The 18,697-nt window shown below is 37.3% G+C and overlaps 1 protein-coding gene across 2 annotated transcripts in view; it reads left to right on the top strand.

Annotated features, from left to right (window-relative positions):
- Window positions 1–18,697, top strand: part of SRPK2 (SRSF protein kinase 2) — an 83,355-nt gene that overhangs the window by 45,644 nt on the left and 19,014 nt on the right. For both annotated transcript variants that reach the window (XM_026046350.1, XM_026046348.1), the window contains exons 3-10: window positions 2,161–2,269; window positions 2,827–2,914; window positions 3,186–3,273; window positions 8,115–8,221; window positions 12,509–12,674; window positions 14,574–14,599; window positions 15,970–16,216; window positions 17,353–17,841. In XM_026046350.1, coding sequence (XP_025902135.1) covers window positions 2,161–2,269; window positions 2,827–2,914; window positions 3,186–3,273; window positions 8,115–8,221; window positions 12,509–12,674; window positions 14,574–14,599; window positions 15,970–16,216; window positions 17,353–17,841 — 1,320 coding nt within the window. The remainder of the gene's footprint in view (window positions 1–2,160; window positions 2,270–2,826; window positions 2,915–3,185; window positions 3,274–8,114; window positions 8,222–12,508; window positions 12,675–14,573; window positions 14,600–15,969; window positions 16,217–17,352; window positions 17,842–18,697) is intronic.

Raw genomic sequence — 18,697 nt, forward strand, 5'->3', positions numbered from 1 at the left:
CTCTTTTCTGTTTGCTGAACTGAATAGCACAACAGATTTTTGTTATATTATCAGCAGTAACACTTATATGTTGTATTTTTTCAAATGCTAATATTGGTTTTTCAAAAGTACATCCTTTTTGCTCAAACTTCTTCGTTTCATATAGATGCTTCTGTGTTGTTGCAATTTGAAAATACCTTCTGCATAGCTAAAATAATTACATTCATCATGGCAAAGGTTGATGATAAATTCTAAATGAATTCTTCTTCCTTCCTCCTATAAATTCCCTGCCATGTAAATTTGGGCCATTACTCCAAACAAAAACTGTTTTTTTTTTTTGTTTTGTTTTGTTTTTGAGAAGTAAGGAATTCCTTGTTGGGAATGCTGCGTGTTCTTACTAAAGAGGGCACAATTCTGCAGTGGAAATTTGGGTTGCATTTTAGGTTGCTGAGTGAAATACTTCAGGTGTCCTGGAAGCCTTTTATGAATGTTCTCTGGATCTTTTTCATTCTTTTTAAACTGAATATTTTTCCGTCTAYGTTCATAAGTATTATCAAATTCGAGTGTTGTGTGTGATAGCATATACATAATTATGTAGGTTAGAAGTATAAAGTTGATTTTCACATATTGGTATTTATAAATTTATGCAAAATTTACACAAAAAAAGCTGAAATTTATGTCTACTTCAGTGCTAGGATTCAGGAGAGAGCAGCAGACACCCTTAGCATCTTCCTGTGCTGCCCAGGCAATTCAGACTCCTGTTTTTTGGAGCACTCCTGTTTTGGAGTGCTCCTGGAGGACTCCTGTTTTGGTCCAGCGACCCCACTTCCCACAGCGCAGGTGGASCCGGAGGCAGCCAGGGAGGTAGAGGGGCTCTCTGTGTAAATGAGACCCGTGTGGCCCATCTGAAGTTGCTTGTGGCTGTTGTCACTCACTTCAGACCAGCCCCACTYGATACAGAGGCCTCTGGGTTCGGTGGTGACTATATCTCTATCTCTGTCTCCATCTCTATCTCCATCTCCATGTCTATCTCTATATCTTATCTATATCTTTATCTATCTATATATCTTTAGAGTTCTATCACCAGTGCAATTTCTTAATCTGTCTGGATGCCTTTGAGACAAGTTCACTAAACCCTTGTACCTCTATTAAGGTAGAAGGTGTTATTAGTAAAGACAGGGCTTAAATATATCCACATTTGGTGTCATGGTTCCAAGAATTTGAAGGAGAGAGGAGAGTGCTCCCTCCTTAGATCCAAGGAATAAAGTAATAAATTCACACTGGCAGCTTAATTGGGCACCACTTCCAAGCTGTTTTTCAAGGGCTTGCAAAGYAGCTATAACAACTTACAGCAACTAGCGAGGAATTGATAGTGAAGGTAATCAATAACTAATGATTTTACCTAAAGTACYGTTGGAGGTGGCATTAGGAAGGACCCAGAAGCACAGAGGAGATGATTCTTGGGCAGCTGCTGCGCATGGGTGGTAGCTGCATAGAGCAGCTATATTATTTGTTGGCAATTTAGGCTAAATTGTGAATGTTATTATTAGTGGCCTAGGGCTCCGAGCAGAGCTCCAGCCTGCTCGCTTGTCTCGGCCTTTCCTCTAGCTTTAGAKATCCTGTGTCGTGGTAATAGGTGTCAAGATAGGAAACAGAGACTCGATGTTAGGAGGGCATCAATAAAATCTGTATCRTTCCTAAAATTTTCTCAGGAAATGTTTTATTGCTGCCTCTATTAGTAGAAAATAAATGGGAATTAAAAGAGTCACTGTTCGGATTCTGCAATCATATAAAAATACATTGGCTAGAGAAGCTTCAAATGTGATAATCAAAGAAATAAGGCAGATGTTTCCTGAACTGTCTGCAAAGTAGATGAATGTTTCCTGAACTGTCTGCAAAGTAGATGATAAGCCTGGGGAAATGAAGGGCTGATGGTAGTCCTGCCGCAAATGAAAAGCCCAACAGAGAGAGAAGCAGCTCCACAGTAGGTACAGGCTGTGGGCTTCTCCCTCCTGGCCAAGTAAGGCAAAATTGTGACCATTAGAGTTTATAATTTCCCGCTTTTAGAATTTGAGGACAATTTGAGGATAAAAATCTRTTTTTAAACAATTGTTTGAAAAGCTAGAAAACTTCTTTTTTTCCTGAATATTCTTTTTCTACTTGTGTTTTTTTTCCTGAAAGGAGGCTATCATCCAGTGAAAATTGGTGATCTCTTCAATGGCCGATATCATGTTATTAGAAAATTAGGATGGGGACAYTTCTCTACAGTCTGGCTATGCTGGGATATGCAGTAAGAAAACTATATTCCCTTTTTTTTTTTTCCTGACACATATATAACTTTATTTTGTGTGCAGTAACTTCTGTTTTATATGTATGATAGTTATGTAAATTCTTGGTGTCTCGTTATGTATAAAGATATCTGCAGTATAATTTTGTTCTTGGTTAAGAATGTATTTAATAAAACCTGCCAGAAATAGGTGCAAGTCCACTTGCTTGGACAAATTGGTTTTCCTTTCTGAATATATGTGTTGTCTTGAAATTGTGAGAGGAAGATAATGTTTTTATTCCTCTCCTTATCTTTAATAAAAAGATTATATATTGATTAAATGTGATATGGTGTTCCCAAGTTCCTCTTTTAAAGGCATTAGCATCAAGCAGAAAAAAGTACTTCATAAATCTGTTAACAGAATATTATTAAAAATAATGTTTTAAATGTAATTTTAGAGTGTTCTAGTTTTCTGTCAGAATACGTTAGATTGAAAGATGTGCTATTTAAAATTTCCAGACCTTTGAAATTTGTGTTTTTTATCTCAGAGCGTGTATTAAAAGTGTTTTTATTGTTTCAAGGGGGAAAAGATTTGTTGCAATGAAAGTTGTAAAAAGTGCCCAGCACTATACAGAGACAGCCTTGGATGAAATAAAACTGCTCAAATGTGTAAGTAGAAGCCTCGCAATGCACTGCTGATACTGATAGCGATTACAGTAGTAATATTTTTTTAATATTTAATTTTTTTAAAATGCAACGGAATAATGTTTTTAAGCTTTGTTTACATACTTTTTTTCCCTAAATGTGTGACTTGCTCTATGTTACCTTCGTTTTTGAAAACTATCCAAACTATCATTGATCTTCATAAATAAAGCTAAATAATTAGAAATGCTAAGGTGAGTTTTTTCTTCAAATGTCCATATTTACACTTCTGGTTTAGGTTCGTGAAAGTGACCCTAATGATCCCAACAAAGATATGGTTGTACAGCTGATCGATGACTTCAAGATTTCCGGAATGAATGGAATACGTATCCTTTGGAAGATACTGTTAAAATGATCTTCATTAAAAATGATCTACTGACATGATAAGCATTTTATTTTAGCTAGTCATAGTTTAAAATTGTTATGCAGAAACACCAAAATACAAGCTCAGTCCTGTGTGTTATGCATTCACGTGAGGGAAAGAACCTTAGTTTTTCTAAACACAAAAATAATAAAATACATTAATCCTGTGTTGGACTATTAAAATTAGAGCAGGTAAGTTTATTTAGAAACAAAAGTTTTACTGAAAAAGATTTCTAGTAGCTGAGGTTTACAGTAAATATGCCTTTCTCTAATCCAATGGGTAAAAATAATGTCAACTCACAAAGAAATTGGTTTCTCTTTACTTTTGGAGAGGTTGAAGAGTGTTCTGCTCGTGGCTAGGTGAACCTCTGTTGGCCAGACTTCAACATCTCTCTGTTAATGAAGCTTTTAAAAATTTAACTAGTACCTCCTTAAAAAGACAAAAATGGAGGCAAAGGAATATATGACTAAATACTGTGTCTAGGTAAGATTTTGAGCCTGAATATATTTAATTTATGAGCTGACCTAAAGTGAATTATCTCTGCTAATTGCATTAGATACTTCAGCAGCTTACGATATTACTGCCATTTTGTTTATTGTTGTAATTGGTAATTTGTATGATTGTTGTGTCTTGGAGCCCTAATAACAGCTGAAGATAAAGATGATTCCTCCTCTAGAGAGCTTAAGACTAAGTTGATTTTGGTGACGCTCCTCCAGTCTTCAGCAGATTAGGTTAAGATGCTCTTCATCAGCTCCCTGCCCTCCTTRGGCGAGGAGTGAGGAGCTCTGTCTGAGGAGCTGTGTGCAAGCAGGGCTCGTCCTGCCCATCCGTCTCTTACACTGGCTGCGAAGCCTTTGAGTGTTTAATAAGAGAGATGGAGAGCGTGAGGACAAGTATTCTGACGTGCAGAATGGGATCCTAACTGCTTTTTCTTTGTCCCCCTTTGGGTGGTTTCCTCATCTCTTCATTGCTCAGCTAGCATGACAGATACCTAAATTTAGTGAAAAAAGTATAATTTGTTTTTCWAGGTTTCAACATCAAAATAAAATGAATTAACCTAAATTATGCAGTGGCTAATAGTCACCCCAGAAAAACTATTTGTGATGAAGGAAACTGTTTAGCACAGTGAGGCAAAGAACCCTGATTAGGACTTCTTGGTACTAATGTGATAAGAAAAAATAGGTTTTAATCTGTGATGCTGAGATGCATACTGAGAAGTGTTATAAACATTTTGTCTAGAAATACTGAAAATCGAGATCAAATTATTAAACTCTTCAGATTCTGGCTTCAGTATGCTATATTCAATGTGCAAGGAGATGATACAGTACGCTTTTCAGCTGGCTACCCGCTGAAGAATGATTAACATTTTTAGAAAACAGATTTGACATACTTGTTTTCTTTGTAAAACTGATTTGTCTTTATAACACTAATATGAGATAGGGAATAAGGAAATAGTTTCATGCATACACATAGAAATACTTATCTGTGTAACAGTATTTTTCCCAATAACATACTTACGTTATTAATATTTCATATGTATTAAAGAAGAAAGCCTTTCCTGAATGTGAAGAGGAAGCTTTATTAATAATAATATTTTGAAAAAATGTCCCTTTTTCTCTCACGAAGTGAGAAGAGGCTATTTATTAGTCAAAAATAAGAACTCAGATAGCTCTGTGTTAGTAGATTAAAACTGGACAGCTGATACTGATCGTTTCCATTTTTAAGTTTTACCTTTACACTGGAAACTCTGGCATCTCAAAATTGCTTTTGCATTCTTGACAAAAATATTCCTGCCTTCCTGGAAGTAAATTATTCGGAAAGGTAGAGTAGACAGGATGGGCTGATCCTGGAGTAGGAGCCCATTTAAACTGCACCTGAAAGTCTGTCAAAATCCAAACCACCAGTGAAAATACAAGGATATCTTGTGCTTTGAGTTTCCTCGAGTGAAAAATTGCACATCTTGTGTTGGGTGCACTGATTATTTGATCAACTCCTCTCTATCTCCTTCGAAAAAAATCTTTACTGCAAGTTCTTTTGAGCGGGGGCAGGTGTATGTTTCTATTGAAAAAAAAAACGTATTAGTGCTGTGTTAATGATGCTCTTATGGAGTTGAACATGTTGAGAGAARTACAAGAATTTAAGAGATTTCCCGCTGTGCTGTTCCTGGCTTGCTTTGAACAAGCCACTGAGTATCTGTTCTCCATCTGTAAATTAAGACGACACATACCTCATAGGTAAAGGATCAATTATTTATGAAATACATTTAGAAGTTAAAGCAATACAGGAGAGACGTGAGTGAATCCTTTAATGGCTAATACCATGGAGTGCCGTGGAGCTTCCAAACAGGGAAATCCATCAAKACCCATGTAGCACAGGGCTGGGAATGTGCAGAGTCATGTATGTTTGTATATAGATGAATTTTAACAATGTCTATTACACTATGCTAGACTTAGGTATTTTTTAACTACTTGTGTAGTGGCTTTTTTTCAGGAAATGACAAACTTTGCTAACTTTGGCTGCTCAGCGGTTTTGATAAAGGTGTGTTATTGTATTTTACCACATTGGATGTGTATTAAAGTTGAAAKCAATGTTTAACTGAGAGTAACATGTTTTTGTAAAGAGATTCAGATAATCGTATAAGGAAACAAGTGTTTGGGAGCTAAGTGAAAAATATTCTCTTGAATATTTTCAACAGAAGTGAAAAATATTCTKTTCTTTTTCTGGTAAATAGCAGATATTTTATTGTGGAACTCCTCTTTCTCTGTCCATGGCAGCCTTAATGGCTTTGCTTAGGCAGATTAATAAGACCTGTCGAACTAATTGAGTGTGCTCAACTCATCCTCTTTGATTGCATGCTCCAGTGGTGATTTCTGTTCACTGGATGTTCACTGGATAATTAAGGGAATGGAACATCTCTTGTATGAGGAGAGACTGAGTGAGCTGGGCCTGTTTTCTCTGGAGAAGAGAAGGCTGAGAGGGGATATGATTAACATGTATAAGTTCAGGAAGGGAGAATGCAGGGAGGAAGGGGACAAGCTGTTTTCATTGGTGGCCAGCGACAGGGCAAGGGGAAATGGCGATAAGCTGAAACACAGGAAGTTCCATCTCCAGGTGAGGAGGAACTTCTTTSCTGTGAGGGTGACAGAGCAGTGGAACAGGCTGCCCAGGGAGGTTGCGGAGTCTCCTTCTCTGGAGGTCTTCAAAACCCRCCTGGATGCMGCCCTGTGCCCCRTGCTSTAGRTGTGCCTGCTTGAGCAGGAAGGTTGGACTAGATGATCTCTAGAGGTCCCTTCCAACCTTGAATATTCTGTGATTCTGTGATGTGTGTATGGTTAGGCAACCAAGACTGTTTCCTCTTCYGAATGGAATAGAGATTTATAATCTGAGTAGATTGATTAATATGAATGGGAAATGATTATTCACTGTCTCTCCTAGTACAGAGATTAAGGAACATCTGATGAGATGAGCGAGTGGCAACAATCAAAAYGATCCAGTTCTTCACAAAGTACTTTGAGCTTTTGTCTTTCAGTCTAACTACAGAATAGGTGATGCAGATTTTAAAACTTCATTTAACTTTATGAATATTGGTAGGCACTTGGGAAGAAGAATATAAATGGTAGATTCATGGACAAATCTCCTTTTAACTTAAGTGAAAGTAATGACTATGAAATCCTTGTCAAGACTGTAATTAATATAACTTTGGTAAATCAGGTAAAATACCTCCCCTAATAGTATGTTTCTCTGTCAGTAGTCCTGAARTACAGATTCAGGCTAATTTCCATCTGTTGAGATTTTCCTGCAGCAGGAATATCATCCATCCACTAATTCATTTTCCTGTATTGGTTTTGCATTACTCTTTGCAAGCCTACCATATCYTGTAGTTGAGATTTTAATGTTCTTCTCAGTTTGCCACTGCAAAATTATTCCCAGTTTATGTGTGAAGATTAATGCTGTAGAGTGAAATCGTGCATTTACTTGTCAGGGTGTTGTGGATGCWAAAACTTGCAATTAAGTTGAATGTTTTCTTCATAGATGAATAAACTATCCACGAGTCTAGAATCTCCCAATTTAATGTCTCCCAGAACCACAAATCACTGGAGTTTCTTGCTCTCTTCTAATGCTCTTCTCTGCGTGTCTCATTTGGTGGCAAGATTTGGTGGCAAGGTTAAGTAACTTGCTGGGTTTGTGTTTGCATATTGCTTTTTCTGAGTTTGCATTTTTTTTATTACTTATGTCTTCAATGATTGCATTTACTCTGTGTGGTGAAAACTTCTGAAGTAGTTTCTGAAGAGGACCCCTCTTCTATTTTTCTAGTCTCTGGTTGACAGGTGATTCTCAGTTAAGCCTAATCATAACGATGTTCAGTATAACTCATTTTATAAACTTTGTTGCTTCTGTCTTCTGTTGTTAAAATCTTCTATTGGTTTCATTTAAAATTTATTAGAAATGACAGATAATAAGACAAATCAGTGTTTTGAATTACTTCAAGTTAAAACAAAATAGCTGGTCTCCGAAAGGACCTTCCAACCTTAGCTGTTCTGTGAAAAATCAGTTATTTTTTGCAAGTAACTGTTTCATGTTTTACGTTCATACTGTTTTTGCTTTTAGACATAGCTAACAAGAATTGCCTCGTTAAAATGTTTTACTTGTTTGAGTTTAAGTGCTGTTCTTGCACATACTTTGCTTAGTTCAAGATAACTTGTTTTCTTCTAGGTTGATGAGTGCTTTAGCCAGTACTGAAAAAAAACTGTAGTTGATCTAATCAGCAAGTTTCTTTGGAAATTTTCCTTAATTAAATCTCAGATGTCTGTATGGTCTTCGAGGTACTTGGGCATCACCTCTTAAAATGGATAATAAAATCCAATTATCAAGGCCTTCCCATCCGTTGTGTAAAAAGTATAATTCGACAGGTAAGATTCGTTRAAGTTCTAATTAGCTTCTCCCACAATTGTTAACAGTCTGGAGGTTAAAATAATGACATTTCAAATGAAATCTTGCTAACAAATCTCGGTTAAGTTAATTTTATAGGCAGCCCAAGAGAGAGTTTGCAAGACTATCTTCCTAGATGGCCTGCATTTCTGTATATTGTATTTTATCATCAAAATWCCCAACTAATATGGGAGTTTCCTGTGCTGCTTTAGAAAAACAAAAGCTGAAATAATGAGTCATTACACATTTGTAGGGATATTCATACTTAATTTCAATTTGTTTAACAAAGCCTTCAGTATGTCATGCTTCTTATGAAGCTCTCTGGAAAATGCAACATCAGAGCATTGGGAAATAATATACAATTATAAAACTGAACAAGAGTTGTACATCTGTCTAAAASATGTGTCCTAAAGGAAATCCTTTTTTTTTTTTTTTTTTAAATTCTGTTTTCTTTCTATATTTAATTGTTTTAGAGTGGAAGTCCCAGCATAATTATCAGTTCAGAAAATCTCACAGAGAGATATTTTTTTCAAAATATATTGTCTTGCTGTATGGTAATCTTAAGGATAAACGGTGTCTTGACAAGGAAAACCTATAGACAATGCTACTGTATATGATTTTGTATATACAGTTAAACCATATGCCATTAATTTCTACAAATGACCAAAGAAATATTTTCAGTTTGGCACTTGAAATTCGTATTACCTTTCATTGGAATTGCATATATTAGAATTCGTAAACTATCTATCATGTTAGGAATGTGTGTATTTATATTATATGTGCATACGTATAACCACTCTTTTCAGTAAATACTGTCTTTTTTTTGTTTGTAATATTTTTGCTTTGTTGCATTGTCGTCCTGGAGTTTGACTGAAAGCTGGGAGTTTTCAGTGATATAGTTGCCTGAAAGCCAGGCTGTAGCAGCAGAGCCAGGTTTAGGAGCTCCCTCACGTACTTCACTGTGACCTCATTACCCTGACTGCAGAAACAGGCTCTGTACCAGACCACTCAACAGATCCAAGGGAAAACCCACTACTTTTTGGGTGGGAAGTGTGAACTATTGAACCCAGCTCACAGGGACTTTGCCACCAGGCTCCTGTGGCCTAGGAGGGGAGGGCTCTCAGGTGGRATCCTCAGGGATGGAGGCCATAAGAAGTGTGGCCAGGGAGGAGTTGCCCAAGGGGCTTTTGGAGGAGGTTCTCCGGGTTTTCTCTGCTAGTCAGGACTGAATGAATGTCCCTCAAGTGCCCCTTTAGGCAGGGAAGAAGAGTTGACTTCTACACAAAGGAGTCATGTAAGAGCTTGAATCCTGTAGAGTGAGTGGGTGATGTGCAGGCTGGGTCAGGGTCAGGGGGAAGACCAGCAGGAGTGACATTACCCTAGGTACTGCTGTGGGCTGCCATTTCCAGGAGTCGATGAAGAACTTCTTTAGATAACTGGAATAAGCCTCCTGATCCCAGCCCTGGTTCTTATGGGAGGCTTTTACCTTGGTATCTGCTGTGGTGGGATGCACATTGAAGGAAGAGGAAGCAGCAGGTTGGTGAAGGTGATTACTCTCCTTAGTTTTGGCACTTCTGAAATTGTGTTTGGAATGCCGGGCTCCAAGGTACAAGACATTGATGTGCTCAAGTGAGCCCAGTGGAAGACCACCAAGGTGATGTATGAGGAGTGGGGAGAGCTTTGTTTGTTCAGTTTTAGGAAGAGATGGGAAGCTAGAGGCAATTTCCAACTATGTACTGAGTGGGTATAGAGAAGATGGAGCCAAACTGCTCTTGGAGATGCCCAGAGGTGGGATAAGAGGCAAAGCATGCAGGTTTCAAAAAAAAAGGACACTCATTACATATTAGGAAGACCATTCTTCACTCAGAATTCACTCTGAAGTTGAACTGGCAAAATGCTCTTGAGCAATCTGGCCTCATTTGGAGCATTGATCCCACTCCAGAATTGGTTTGTCTTTGACTGGGGAGGAAGGAGGGTTGAATCGCATGATCTCCAGAGGTCCCTTCCAACCTAGATGAATCTGTGGCTGCAAGGGAAAGCCCCACGTGGTTCAGGCAGTTCACAAGAGAAACTGCCTAGTCCTGGAAGAGGAAGATTTACATTTTGTGAGGTTGGAAGAAGACCACTTTTTGAGAGAAAACCCATACACACACGTTCTAAAAACGCTGCRCTGGTGTTGCTGTACAGCACGCACTAAACTGAAAGAACTCCTGGATGCTACAGTTGGGAAAATACCTTTTTTTTWAAAAAAAATAGGAGTACATTTGTAACACTGAGACTTTTTTTTTTAATGCAGCTGAGAGTTGAATTTCTTAATAAGAAATTTCAGTTTTAAGCAGTTTTTTTCCCTGGGGAAGAGCTATATGAACTGTCACAAAAGAGATGACCCTGCAGCATGGAAAAGCGGCTGCTTGTGGCAATCCCTTTTGTTTGTGATGGGCATGATTGAAAGTGTCAATTTATTTAATGCTAGGGCCCATGCTGTGGATAGTAAAATACAGAGCATTAGTCTGTTTTAGAAGGAGCCCATTCCAAAAAAAAAAAATTACAAGAATTAGCATCACGTATAAGTGACAATTTTTACTCTCGCAGCTGGCGTACAGCATAGTAAATAATCTGCTTAATGGGTCAATATGATGTGGCTCCTTGAAAACAAAATTATAGAATAAATAATATTTATAGAATAAATAAATAGAAATAATAAATAGAAATAATGAATAAATAAATTGAAACTACAAATTATGGCAGAAAGTTTCTTGATGTGAGAGTAATCACTTGATCTTTACAAGGGAAGAAATAAAATCTCGTAAGCTACTCTGGTAATTGTATTTAGAGGACATATTTTTTCAGAACTGTTGTATGTTACGTATTTCAGATTTTACTTTTTCAGTAGTCAAATAAGTAAAAGGCAGGAGCGCTTCCCCTGGTTTCTGTCCTCACAGCAAGGTGCAAAGACTGTACATTTTGRAGACATTTCCTTGCTGATCTTTAGGATAAAGCAGTTCACGTTTTAGGCTATCTAATCATAAAATTCTAACAGTTTGGTCATTCAGTTTGATCATTATGATAAATCAGGGAACAGATTATGATACTTACCAAAAATAGATACTTGATCTTCAACTCGCGGAGTAAAAAGGAACATTGTGCCGAATGCCTTGCTTAAATATATTGGATTTACTGACTGCCTCATGGACTCTTGTGAGTGTGYAGTGTCTGCTTGGTGTGGAATAGCCACTGCTACCAATTCTTTTGAACGTGTATTATAGTTATTTGCATTTTGCTGCAGCTGCTTTGGACCTATGCATTTCGGGACCTGTACCTGAGAGCAAGTAGGGAGGGCATGGGCCAATTTATTTATAAAATGCCTAGAATGGAAGGATGAGCTTGTGGGGGAAGCTCAGGAGCAAGTGATTTAATATTTTCCTGTAGATCATGCTTTAAAAAATGAAATCTTGTGTGCAGTGTTAGCTAGTTTGGGTTTTTCTTCTTTCCTGACAGTATCGTTCCACAGTGTTTTACACAGGTTATCATTGAAGCAATTTTGTTTATCCTGTTACATTATTCAGTAGAAAAAAATTATGGCATTTCTCTAGTCCCAGAAGACATTTAAGGCTTTGGATATTCAGTTTTAACATAAGCTAGAAGAATTTAACCTGAAAGACTAGTGGAAGCATTCACGTAACAAGAACAGCTAGACAAGTTCTTAGCTGTCATCTTGGACACGTTTAAAGCTGACTTACTACTGCAGGTCTATGCAAARCTATAGGTAACATTTAATGCAAAAAAACACATTTGCCTTTATTTTTTATTTTTTAGAATAATGAAGTGTAAGGTTATTTGCAAACCCGGCTGCAGTTGCAGCATCCAATATTCACAGCGTTTATTTTGGAATAACCATTTTTCAAGCAGTGAATCAGGGATGCTCATGTTGTCCAGCCGAGCAGTCAAATAGGAATTTGCAGAAGGAATAGGAGTAGAAGTAGGAACAGGAATAGGAATAGGAAGAAGTGTTGAGTTTTTCCCGTTTCTGCAGATCAGCTGAAGAGCACTTGGCAAGTGGTCTCAGAGCAGGCTGCTGCCATCAAGACAGTTCAGCCAGTCGGCAGCTTCTTTAGGAATGTTTCTAAAACCGGTTTGTGAGCAAAGTAAATTTTTCTRGCAGGCCACATATGGACAGCTGGCAAGAAATGAGCATCTGCTCACTAACGAGACATCCATTTAGCTTGGCCTGGCTCGTTAAATTAAATTTCCAACCCTTCTGCAATTAGGTGCTTCAAGGTCTAGATTATCTCCACAGCAAGTGCAAGATCATCCATACGGATATCAAGCCCGAGAACATTTTGATGTGTGTGGATGATGCCTACGTCCGTAGRATGGCTGCAGAGGCCACCGAGTGGCAGAAAGCCGGGGCTCCTCCTCCCTCCGGCTCGGCAGGTATGGACACGGTGTTATATGTTAAGTTGCATCATGCTAAGAGTGCTTTGTTTGAGGAAAATTATCGTATTTGAAGTAATTGCATGTGGATATTAAGTGATCTTAATGTGTACCTGCTTAGCTTTTACTTATGCCCTGAAACTGTGAGAGGAACACTTTGTTTTTCCCAGTTTTGCAGGCTCAAGTTTTTGGAGTGTCCTGCTAGATTAAAAGAAAAACCTCCCACACTCACCCCTCTTTTATGGCTGGCTACTGCAGCATTGGAGCCTTGCCTCTCTAGTGTTGATTTATAACCTTTTAAAAAATATATGTCTAAACCATTATAAATTCATCGGCATCAATGTGAAATCATCTTATGGTCGATGATAACTTATTCTTGCAAGTCAACAGGAAGGCTTAGATTCTGTAGACTGTCCCACTTGTAATGGGAATTTATTGCTCTTGAGTTTATGGCAAGCTCTTCTCCCCAGCACTGCATGTGAGATAGATTAAGGTAAACTTGCCAAGGGTTTAGACAGGAACTGTACATTTTTCCATGTTTAAAGTGATGCAATGTGCTTAGCTAGGAGAGACTGAGGTGAAGGAATTCTGAGCAATCAGTAAAGTCAAAGAAGGAGAAAGTGTGGCTTTTTTACTCATCTTTTGTACCATGGCTGCTGTTTAGTTTTCAATCCAGCACTTCAGGTACAAGCAGTGGAGAAATAATATTTAAATGCCTTGGTAATCTTGTCAGAAAATAGATTGCAGAGCAAAATAGCTGAGTTGTAATCAAAACACATGTTATATCATGAACAATTACTGTGATCAAAATCCATAAATATTTCTACAAAGTATGTCGTTTTCAAACTCTTAAAATTTCCCTAAAACATTTTCTTTTCAACATCATTTTAGACCCAGTTGTTGACTGTGATGTTTTTTTGTTCTGCCAAAAATGATTGTGATATTTCACAATGTATGTATTAAGATACAAGAGTATATAAATGAGGAACATGCATTGAATTTTACGTATGTTATCGTATAGCTAAGGGCTCTGCTATTTGTATGAAAATTATCTTGTTTTTTCTTATGGAGCCTGAGTACTACTTCTTGACATTAAAATAAACACTGTTTTGGGGAAGCCACGAATCAGATCCTTTTTACACTTTATTTGTAGCAAATTTTAGTTAAAAATATGACTTTCCAGACAGGAGCTAAAGTTGTATCTTATTGCAGCATTTCAGGACTTTTCAGGAATAGGTTCTGCCTAATTTCCCTTCTTCTTAGAAAGGAAGTGCTGCTGAAGTTTAAGAACCTTTTGGGAAACATTTAATGGTCATGGAAGCAGTTTTCTCTGGGTTTAGCAGTGGAAGCTGAACCTGTAAAACCACTGGGAGATGTTAATGGTGCCCGTGCTTGATTTTGTGCTTGTGAAGGGCTCAAAGAACTTCTTCCCCTCTTCCTCTTTGCTCCACTCTCACATATCTGGTTATTTTTCTTGTTTTCAGGTATTTGAGGGATTTTTGTGTGGCTCATTTTGTTAAATGCTTTTGCAGTTAGCATGGTGATCATTTCAGATAGCAATTACATAATTATTTCTTAGAAATAACTAAAGAATTATTTCCAGTTGTTTATTATTCCTTGACTTAAAGAATAATATAAGGAAGGAGGGGAGCGGTCACAGATTGACTTTTCTTTGCTTCTTGTAACCTGGAACAAAATTGATCCTGGCAGAGAGTCTGACAGAGCCCTGAAATGGTTTCAGGCAGCAGGCAGTTGTAAAGAGTCAAAGGAATCAATACAAAAAAACTCTGCTTTGGGATTTAGTACAGAATATTTTTGTATCATTTCTATTATTTCTGCTATTACAGAGTTGTTTCTCTAAGACCGTATATTTAAACCCCCTTTTTTTTTTCTTTTCAGTGAGTACAGCTCCACAACAAAAGCCTGTAAGTACTGTTATATAACCTAGATTAACTCTTTTGTTTTCTCTGTTTTTATAGGTACTAATTAGCCTGTTGATAGTCTGTACCCCTTTTAAAAGCTTCCTTTGAATATAGCTTTTACCTTTCAAAGGATGACTTTCTTTTAATACCTTGTAAGTTTTAAGCATAATATTTCTCCGATAGAAACTCTCACAGACTTTACATTTCCACAGTTACGATAACAACTTCATGTCAAACAAATTAAGCGTTTCAGTTATCACACATTGTGGACAGCATAAGGACTTGAATGTCTGAAGAGAGAGGATTTTGCATGAGGCTTGAAAAACATTTTTGGCATGTGCATATCCCAAATAAACAGTGATATAGAGCAGTCAGTAATCCAAGCTCAAACCGGCTTTCTATATCTGCGTATGTAACATATAATTTAACTGTGTTTACAATATACAGGTACTACGACTATCAAATAAYTGTTTTTGACTTGAGTTTATTTTGAAGATATTAGATTTATAAACAAAACTGATCCTAGAACATTTCTCTTTGCTTCTTATACTTGATTTCTGAACTATACGAGTATTTCTTATTGTGGTAGAATGAATTTATCCAAAATTSGGTAGAACTAATTTATCCAATAATGAAATTAGAAATCAAATTTCAAGCAAAATTGAATCAACTGTTTCAGTGTTAGCTCAGATATCTTGGTTTATCTTTTCCTTGTTACTGTACCTGATCTTTTCAATCCTTATGTTATATATAAAATGTTAAACTTTTTATAATGGCCATCTGTTGTTCGTGATTCATATGTTTTGGACCAGAAATGAATAATGAAAGTATTTTTTTCTTTCACAGGGAAATAGCTAAATAACACAGGATTCATTCAAAATTCTTTACCATTTTTGGACTCTTTGGGTTTCTCTATTTTTCTTAGCCTACTTTGGCTTGCCATTAGCTGCAAGGTATAGGAAAAGAAATCATGGCTCTAACTTATATATGGATTAATAAAGATGAAAGCAGAATATCTTCCACATACAACAACATGATCTTTGGTATAGGGTATAGCCTAAAATTATTCTACTAGTCAAGATTATACCCTTGTAGACATTTTACTATGGTGTACCAGTTGTATTTTCCTTCTGTATCTAATAAACTACCATATAACAACACGTATATCCATGTAGGATTTTGATAGCTTTTCTGCTTCTTGTAATGCTAAATTAATTTGAAATAAAATGGAAAAAAACCCACAAATTGTTTACTATATTGATTGCCATTTTCACATAAGAAGTAATCACACTGCAAGTGAACTTTTGATAATAAGATGCCCTGGGGAGAAATATTTAGTGTTTTTTGTTTTCTCTTGTTTTTTTAATATTTAGGTGGGGAAAATATCCAAAAACAAAAAGAAAAAACTGAAGAAAAAACAGAAGAGGCAAGCGGAGCTATTAGAAAAACGCCTGCAGGAAATAGAAGAACTAGAGCGAGAAGCTGAAAGGAAAAAAATAGAAGAAAAYGTAACCTCTGCAGTGCCATCAAATGAGCAAGAAGATGAGTACCACCCAGAGGTGAAGCTAAAAACAGCTGATCTAGAAGAGGTAGTAGATGAAGAAGCTGGCAATGAGGATGGTCAGTATTAGCTGCTTTTACTGAATCTGAAACCAAGCTACTCTGTGAGAGGGCAGTGTCATTGCAGTATTTCATCTGTTGTAATGAGTGAAATCACTGAACTTTCCTAGATCCTTGTTTTTTTTTTGTTTTTTGTTTTTTTCCGGTGGATAAAGTCGTAACTAGAAGTCTAGAATGAGAAAAGAAAGTCAAACTTTGTATTGTAGAAGTGAAGAAAAGCATGACTTGCCATCTAGCTATCAAATCTCACAAAAGGACACCTGGAGAACTCAACAGAACAGTCCGTTACCATGCCATGTTAGGTGGCATAACCAAGTATCTTGGTGAGCCAGGAGAAAAATAACCTCAAGTTTTATTCTATAATGTAAGTTAGAAACATTCTTGTTTTCCCTCTTTTTTTTGCTCAAGTTTTTGCTGGTAATAGACTGTCAGGTAATAATGATAATTACAGCTTCTTGGYTTTTAAGATGACTTGTTACAATTCTTTGCGTCTGGAGGTTTGTACCATGATTGTTACAGTCCAGATCTTTTTTAGCTTCCCATTTTTTTTGTTGACTTTCTCCAATTCAGAAAAAAATACAACTGCAGAACCCATGATTCTCTCCTCCCTCCCTTCCTCTCCTCTCTCCCTCTCTCCCTCCCTTCTTTCTTTCTTTCTTTCTTTCTTTCTTTCTTTCTTTCTTTCTTTCTTTCTTTCTTTCTTTCTTTCTGTCTTTCTGTCTTTCTGTCTTTCTGTCTTTCTGTCTTTCTGTCTTTCTGTCTTTCTGTCTGTCTTTCTTTCCCATACTGTGAATTTTCCTACCTCTCTGACTCCCTGATGGATAGCGATTGAGTCACAGACTTGTACTTAGTGCTTATTTTCAAGACTTGCTGTCTTGCACTAGTGCTTATTTTCAAGACTTTCATGCCATTCTTCTCTGAATTGATCGCTTGGTAACAGCCTTATTAGTTTCTTCATCTCACCTTTAATTTAGACTTTAAGTTCTTACCGTATTTCAGTGATATTCACTGTTTCTTTTTGTGCTCTTTCAGAAGTCATGGACTTCTGAAGACCCGGACTTCTGAAGAGTAAAAAATTCCAAATGCCTCATTCTGACCTGGGTATGACCTAATTGTTGCTYGTTAATTTTTTTCAGGTGAAGCAGAAGATCAGGATGAAAAAGAAGACACAGAGAAAGAAAACACTGAAAAAGATGATGATGTTGAACAGGAACTTGTCAACTCCGACTCTACAGACCCTAAGTGGATAGAATCCCCCAAAACAAATGGCCATATTGTGAATGGCCCTTTCCTATTGGAACAGCAGATTGAAGATGAAGATGAGGAAGAGGAAGAATGTCCAAATCCAGAGGAGTATAATCTTGATGAGCCAAATACAAAAAGTGATTACTCTTATAGCAGCTCCTATGAACAATTTAATGGTGAATTGCCAAATGGACGTCACAAAATTCCTGAGTCACAGTTCTCTGAATTTTCAGCTTCAGTGTTTTCTGGGGCTCTAGAGTCTGTAGCTTGTGGTTCTGCTGTTTCTGAAGGATCAACTGTAACTGAAAGAGAGGAGAGCAGCCCATCTCATGACAGGAGCAGAACAGTTTCAGCTTCAAGCACTGGCGATTTGCCTAAAAGTGAGTTTTGCCTTTGGTGTCATATCTAAAAGTAAGTTTTGCAGAATGAGTAATGGGTTTAAACCTTATAGATGTGTTGGATTTTTTTTCTCTGTTCAGTGCCACACGTATGCAGATTTTACTTTTGTTTGCTTTTGGTGAAAAAAATTTTGCTTTGGTGAGAATTTTTTTTTTTTTGGTGAAATCAGTAGTACCAAGCATTAGGTGACAGGCCATCGTGTGCTTCTTTCAGTAGCAGAAAAGGATTCTGTCACAGCCCCTTCCTTGACCTTAGCTTGTGGAGTAGGGCTAGCCCATCTCAGCAGGCTCGGCCTTTACTGTGGATTTGCCTACACTGTTTTAAACCCCTTTTTCTGGGTAAGTGCCAAACCTGCGTCCTGCTTCCCTTCCTGCCAGAGTGAGGGGTGCCCACTGAAAAGATGGTGTCTGTGTCAGCCTCCGCACTTGGAGAAATCCATGCAGTCTTCTCCCAAATACTCCGTCTCCTAGGCACTCCTCAGGCTTGAGCAGGAAGAGGGATATGGACACAGATATTCCAGGATTGGGGAATGGCTGCAACCCTCTCCTGGCAACCCCTTTCTCCATGAGAATTGAATTAACCTTCCTGGTTGCATCCACCAGGAATATTTTGCTCATTGAATTTTATATTGTGTGAATGCGAAAACTCAGTTTTCATTATTTTAAATTTCATATTTCATCTTAGGAAGCCTGTGGCAGAAAGGTAGATTGGGGGTCTAGGAATGAAGAGGAGAATTTTGATTACTTTGATCCAAAAACATTCTGGCAAATTTCTACCTCGTAGGACCAACATTCAAGAAAAAAGCCAATATGTGTTAGTTTTGAATGACTTAGTGAA

This window comes from Nothoprocta perdicaria, unplaced genomic scaffold (assembly GCF_003342845.1).
Source record: "Nothoprocta perdicaria isolate Ctin4 unplaced genomic scaffold, notPer1 scaffold_44, whole genome shotgun sequence".
In the NCBI taxonomy this organism is placed as follows: Eukaryota; Metazoa; Chordata; class Aves; order Tinamiformes; family Tinamidae; genus Nothoprocta; species Nothoprocta perdicaria.